The following is a 7,124-nucleotide window of genomic DNA, read 5'->3' as shown; positions in this document are numbered from 1 at the left end:
AAAAAAAAAAAAAAAAGAATTTGTGTTAAGGCCTGGGAGACAGCTCTAGTCAGTAGAGTACACTCCTTACAAGCATGAGGGTCTTTGAAATTTTTCATATTATTGGGAAATACCAAATGGCATGTAATAACTGTGCTTTACAAAACCCGAGTATGTAGAACAGTGAGCACCCTGCGCTGTAAAGGTCATAAGGCCCAGGAAAGCAGCCGAGTGAGCCGTAGTGACATCTTAGGGAAGGGATGCCAGCAGACTCTAAAGGAAGGCTGTGCTGCACAGCACAAAGAGCTTCCACTGGCAGTTAGCTAAGGTCAGAAACAGGTACGAGAGGGCAGGCTTTCAGAAGGTTCTTATGTGCATGTGTTTGCATGCGCGTGCAGCCTGCTGTCTGTCTGGGCACCGTGTGCACACAGTGCCCGTGGAGTGGAGTAACTGAGAGTCCCTGGAGCTCCAGTGCTGAGCACCAAACCCAGGTCCTGTACAAGAGCTGAAGTATGCCTAACTGTTGAGCCATCTTCTCTCCAGCTCCACTAAGATACTTGGGAGATCTGTTCATTTTGTGTATGAGTGTCTTTGCCTGAACACATGCATGTGCACCACTTATCTCCTTGGTGCCTATGTAGATCAGAGGAGACAGTAGGATGCCTGGATCTGGAATTACGTGTGGTTGTGAGCCGCCTTGTAGGTCGTGTGAGTTGAACCCAAGTCACCTACAAGAGCAGCAAATATTCTTAACTGTTGAGCCATCTCTCCAGGAATAGATTTATTTTTAATTTTGTGTGTGTGTGCACATATAAGTGTTGAAGCCAAAAGAAGCATTAAATCGTCTGAAACTGAAGTTATAGGTGGTTGTAAGCTACCTGGGTTAGATTCTAGGAATCAAACCTGGGCCCTTTGCAAGAGCGGCAAGTACATGTAACCTCTGAACTGTCTTTCCAGCCACCTTGTGGAGGAGTTGGTTCTAATAGAAGGTGCTATGATCTCCCTATATTATTTTATTTTATTTATTTATTTGTTTTGTTTTGTTTTTGAGGCGGGTTTCACTGTGTAACAGTTCTGGCTGTCCTGGAACTTTGTAGTCTAGGCTGGCCTCTTACTCACAGAGATTCACTTGCCTCTGCCTCGCTAATGCTGGGATTCAAAGTGTGTTCCACCACCGCCCAGCTGATATCACTATTTTAACAGCAACATTTGACCCGCTGTGCACAGTGGACATGAGGGGGTGGCATCAGGACTAGGAGGGTAGATAGCATGCTGTATGGATGGCATGGTGTGACTGGTTAGCAATAATGGTTCTGAACAAGATGGCCGAGATACAGGAAGGAAACGGAGCCATCTGCTTGTGATCTGAGGCTAGAGGTGGGAGCTGTTGCTGCCTGTGCCTGTTTATCTTCTCAGTTTTCTTAGGCAGTTCCTGGATAGCATGTTTGGGGTAAGTTTCCTGTCTGATTTGGGTGCCCACCAGAGTGGGAAGAACGTGGCCTTCGCCTTCCTTTCTGAGCTCTCTTCACTGTGTCTCATCCCATACCCTCTCCGTCTTCAGAGTTCAATGTCGTGTTGTGAGTTGTTTCTGTTTTCATTGCCTTAGCTGTCACTTCCTGCAATATTCCCTTCTGGCATGTGAAACGACCTTCGCTCTCTTATTATCTTACAGATTGGGTGTCTAGAAGAGAAGGCAAGAACTTCCTTCCAAAGGATGGCTACAGAATTATATCATTGCAACAAAAGGTGGCAAAAAACCATACACAGTCCGGCCTTGAGAACAACGGAGGTAACAGAGAGATCACAGGCCAGCTGGAGATGCAACAGGACCATCAGGAGGGACATTTGAAACAAGCTGTGGTGACCTCTGTCAGGAGGCCTAGTTCCTTCCAGTGCACAGCCCATAAAGAAGCTCACTCTGGAGAAAAACCCCATGAATGTAAGAAATGTAAGAAAACGTTCATGTGCTGGCCGTGTCTCACTGAACACGAGCAAATGCACAATAAGGAAAAAGGCACCAAGTGTGCACAGTGTGGGGAAGTCTTTAGCTGTAGGTCAGACTTGACTATGCACCAAAGACTTCATGAAAGCAAAAAAAGCAATGAAAATAAGAAAAGTGCCCTTAATTGTGGTTCTGACATTTCGAAACCTCAGAGTACTCACAGTAGTGAGAAACCTCATAAGTGTAAGGAATGCGGGAAAGGTTTCCATTCTACCTCACAGCTCAGTCACCATCAGAAGCTGCATATAGGTGAGAAGCCCTACAAGTGTAAGGAGTGTGGGAAGGCGTTCCCATCAGTCGCACAGCTCAGTCTTCACCAGAGAGTTCACACTGACGAGAAGTGCTTTGAGTGCAAGGAATGTGGGAAAGCCTTCACCCGGCCCTCACATCTCCTTCGGCACCAGCGAATCCACACTGGTGAGAAGCCGCATATGTGTAAGGAATGCGGGAAGGCCTTCCGTTACGACACTCAGCTTAGTCTTCATCAGCTCACTCACGCCGGGGCGAGACGCTATGAGTGTAAGGACTGTGACAAGGTGTATAGTTGTGCCTCACAGCTCACTCTGCATCAGATGGTTCACACCGGGGAGAAGCCCCACAAGTGTAAAGAGTGTGGGAAAGGCTTTATCTCTGATTCACATCTTCTTCGACATCAGAGTGTTCACACTGGTGAGAAGCCCTATAAGTGTAAGGAATGCGGCAAGGGCTTTCGTCGTGGCACAGAGCTTGCCCGACATCAGAGAGCCCATGCTGGTGATAAACCCTATAAATGTAAGGAATGTGGAAAGTCCTTTACTTGTACCACAGAACTCCTTAGACATCAAAAAGTTCACACTGGTGAGAGACCCCACAAATGTAAGGAGTGTGGGAAGGCTTTCATTCGAAGATCAGAACTAACACATCATGAAAGAAGCCACAGTGGTGAAAAACCCTATGAGTGTAAGGAGTGCGGGAAGACCTTTGGCCGTGGCTCAGAACTTAGTCGACACCTGAAAATCCATACTGGGGAGAAGCCCTATAAGTGTAAGCAGTGTGGGAAAGCCTTCATTCGTGGCTCTCACCTTACCCAACATCAGAGAATTCACACAGGGCAGAGGAGTGAATGAGGAAACGCTGCCATCGGAAAGTCCTGCAGTTAGAGCCCCTACGATGGCTAACGGGTGTGGGACAGCAACATCGCAGGCGTCCTCATCCCTTCCTCATCCGCACTAGAATTCACATGCAGACCCAGTTAGGGCCAGAAACCACTGGACATTTGTCACCAGTAGGAAACCTTATAAGTACAGAAATTAGAAGTGACTTAATTGTTGCAGAATTTATTGTGAGCTTTAGCTAATGGAAAACTGGAAATTCCCGTGAATATAAAGAAAGTAGGAATGCCCTGTCAGTAGCCTAGGGCCAAATAGGCCTCAGGGAATTCACACCAGAGAAATTCACACTGAGGAGGCAGTAAACACATCAGAGGAGTTAGTCCTTCCCCTGGCTACAGATGTGATCTTTCGTACTTAAGGTCACACTTACATTCAAAGTGCAGCACATTCTCCCTTCATCCCACTCACATTTTATGAAATATTTGCAGGTTTATTCTATAAAATGAGCTTGAACTGAGGAGGTGTGTAAAGGACTTGACCATGTTTACCTTTTACTCAAGAGTTAGAGCAGGGTAAATTATTTGCTGACCTTAAAATTCTTTTATAAACTAGCAATGTTAGCATCGTATATCTAGTTATACTGTGAGGATGTGTATAGCCTGCAGACTAGCATCTACCTAGTTTTTAAATTGCACCAAATGCATCAGGGCGTTGTGGTGCACACCTGTGATCTAAGCACCTGGAAGCCAAAGGCAGGAGGATCACAAGTTTGAGGCTAGCTTGAAGGATATTCCAAGAAAAAAGTATACCAAAGATAGCTGCTTTCTGTTATTTTCAAACTTGTAAACTTTTATATAACAATCTTATAAAAGGAAAGCCTTACATGCCCAGTGGATGGAGGGACATTTTGCATTGTCCCCTAGACTGTACAGAACACAGGTTCCTTTTGAAGAAAAACTGCAAGCTTTCATTCCCCGTGTGCCCTTCTGCTTTCAGGAGGCTCACGGTTTGAATACAGACCGTTATTTTGATGACACAAGAGTTGTGTGGGCGGAAGATGAAAGGTTTCTGAGCTAAGGCCGGTTGGACAAGCAAAGTGTAGGCTTTGCCTATCTGTCGGCATTACCATTTCCCTCTGCCATGTCGCCAGCCACGTACAGTCTGGGCCTCCTCGCTGCACACTTGGTCTCACGTGGGCGAAAGGATCTGAGCAGAAGTGCACGTGGCTTTAGTAAGAAGACAGGGAAATGGTCTTCCCACCTGCAGGGAGCACATCTGTGCGCCAGGCAGCGCCCGATCTGTGTTGCAGTCCAAAGGGCCGGAAGCTGAGACTGTCCTAGGCAATGTGAGGTTATTGACGTTGTGGCTTCAGGAAACCATGAACTGCAGAATAAGGAATGCATATGTTGAAAATTCAGCTCTTTACAGTGTACCTCTTAGAAATTACCATTTAAAATATTTTTATATATATATTCAGTTTCAGTAAGGTAGGGTGTTTATATAAAATTTCAGCTTTTATAGTATATCTGACATAGAGAAGCAGTATTTTTAAAGTACTTTTAGCCATATTATCAAAATATATATTCAGCTTTGACTTAGTAAGATATAGGCTGTTTACTTAAAGCATTTGATGGTGTCTTTTTATATCCTGGAAAAGTATTGTTTTCCTGAATGAAGTGAGAGCCAAGGAGAACCTGCTTAAGCAGCTACACTAATCCCTCTACACCTAAGTCATCTGGCAGCTAAAAATCTTCTACCTCAGGACACAAGGCACTCACAGCTATGCAGGAGCAAACATTTGACCAAATTGGAAAAGCACAGCATCTAAAATCAAGTCAGCTATCTACAAATCCGTTTTACTTAGAGTAGAGGGTATTCTGACTAGACAGCAAGTCCTGTCGGAAGCCCAGGGAAAAGGAACGAGGTGCTTTGTTCAGACGTTTGTAGGTGCGCTGCTGAGCAAAGAGAAACTCACAGCAGGTGCTGTGAAAGGAAGTTACCTCCCTGCCTGCGGGCTTCCACTTGGGAACAGCGCCCTCTAGTGAGTCCATCCGGCTCACGCTGCTAAGGGTTAGACTACTGCAGACAGAGCAGGCAGAGTCCAGGTAGGGAGTGCCTACTATCCACTTTGGTTTTTTGATACAGGTCCTCATGAGCTGGGGCTGACTAGTGAACCCCAGGGACCCACTTGGCTCTGTAGCCTTAGCACTGGAATTAAAAGCAAGTGCCACATCACCTGACTTTTTTATGTGGATTTTTGGGAGATGAACTCAGGTCCTCATGCTTGTACAGCAAGCACTTTATTGACTGAGCATCTCCAGCCCATCAAGTATTTTTTAAATGGGAGTTTTAATCTGCACTGGTATATTAATAATCTAAAATTTTAGCTATTCTAAAAATAAAACTTGCACACATTTTATAAGAATTAATAAAAGCAGGATTTTAAATGTGATATTAGTACTAATTTTAGTGTTAGAAGGATAACTCTTTACTTTTCTGCTCATGTGTACATACTTTTTTCAAGACTTGAATGTCCTCTCCCAAATGTTATGTGTCATGATGCACCTGAAAGCAAGAATAGGCTGCAGTGCCTTCTTTAGGGAAGCAGCGTTGCATGCACTGTTGTCAGTGGATGCCGTGCTCCGTGCTCACTCTGGCTGGGGCACACCCTTTGGTAACAGGTTCTGGATGGGAAGGGTATTGAATGGAATTGTGCATGCACACAGAGGAGTGCAGCCGCCTTTCCTCACGTTGTAATCTACTATAAACCTCTTTCTAGTCAGCACAGATCTAACCAGCTTCACGTATTCACACAGCCCGTTCTTCACCAGCAAGGTTGAGGTTATTTTACCATCAACGATGAGTTCAGGACCCAGATATTGCCATATGTTGGAGTTTCTGCTTCTGTAAAGCAGGTGAACTCCTGCTATTTGAATCCTTGCCTTAACATAGTAGATTTAAAATGTACTCGGTGCCTTATTATTTTTGTGGGAAGCTCGCCATTATCTCAACAGAAATGTGTGTGTTTCCCAGCAGTGTAAACCAGGACTGAAAATGTCCCTTCCATTTGCACTTCTTAACTGCCAGCAAGGCCGAGCATCTCCTGTGCCTGTGGGACATTTGAGCGTTTTTTCTGTGACTTGCACATTGCTGTCAGCCTCCCTTTGTAAATCTGGAGTTGGGCCAGGCGGTGGTGCAGTGGTGTGCACGCCTTTAATCCCAGGCAGAGCAGATCTCTGTGAGTTCGAGACCAGCCTGGTCTATAAGAGCTAGTTCCAGGACAGGCTCCAAAGCTACAGAGAAACCCTGTCTCCAAAAAACAAACAAAAACTGGAGTTGGATTTGTTTTTTTGTTTTGGTTTTTTTTTGTAGAAACATGGCTAGATCATATTACCACATTAGCAGTTTATTGTCTTAGTCTAGCAAATGTCATTTGCCCTTGTTTATATTAAAATAATAGTTACCAAATGTTGTTTTATGAAGGGCCAGGCAGTATTTCAGGCTTTGGGAGCCTGTTTCCATGCACCCTTTGCAGCAGGGAAACGCATCCCGTCTGAGCCAGCGGTTCTCGGCCACTTCTGCCGCATCCCCAGTAGACATCTGCCAATGTCCGCAGGCATTTTGTTTGTCACTTTAAAGATGATTGCTGCTTGTGTCTTGTGGGCAGAGGCCAGAGATCTTCTCGGTGTCTTGTGATGCACAGCACAGCCCCAAGCAAAATAATGTCGCTCTCCAAAGATGTCAGTTACCTTTCTGGCCAAACTGGATATACCGTGTCAATCAAACCTTCACAGAAGGCAGCTGGTGGATTGTGCCTGTAGGTGTGGTTTCCTCGCCCTTATTTTAAATAGCTTTTGTCTGTATGCTGTTTTACTGGTTTTGTTTCTGAATTATCTTTTATGCCAGGTGGTTTTCTGTATTTTATTGCCTTAAGTCTTCTTCCCTAAGAATTGAGAGGCTCAGTAGTGTGTGTAAGGGTGGCCCAGTATTTTTTAAGCATGGATTTTTGTTTGCTTAGTTTTGGTTGAAATTATATAAAATAAATCATTTCA

General features: G+C 44.8%; 1 protein-coding gene across 1 annotated transcript in view; it reads left to right on the top strand.

Moving 5' to 3' along the window:
- Window positions 1–7,124, top strand: part of LOC102000083 (zinc finger protein 568-like) — a 55,769-nt gene extending 48,645 nt beyond the window's left edge. The window contains exons 8-9 of the mRNA XM_026786271.1: window positions 2,338–2,433; window positions 2,518–7,124. Coding sequence (XP_026642072.1) covers window positions 2,338–2,433; window positions 2,518–3,087 — 666 coding nt within the window. The 3' untranslated portion in view covers window positions 3,088–7,124. The remainder of the gene's footprint in view (window positions 1–2,337; window positions 2,434–2,517) is intronic.

Source organism: Microtus ochrogaster, linkage group LG4 (genome assembly GCF_000317375.1).
Source record: "Microtus ochrogaster isolate Prairie Vole_2 linkage group LG4, MicOch1.0, whole genome shotgun sequence".
NCBI classification, from domain to species: Eukaryota; Metazoa; Chordata; class Mammalia; order Rodentia; family Cricetidae; genus Microtus; species Microtus ochrogaster.
Note: the sequence above shows the minus strand (reverse complement) of the source record. Positions and strands in the feature narration are given on the sequence as shown.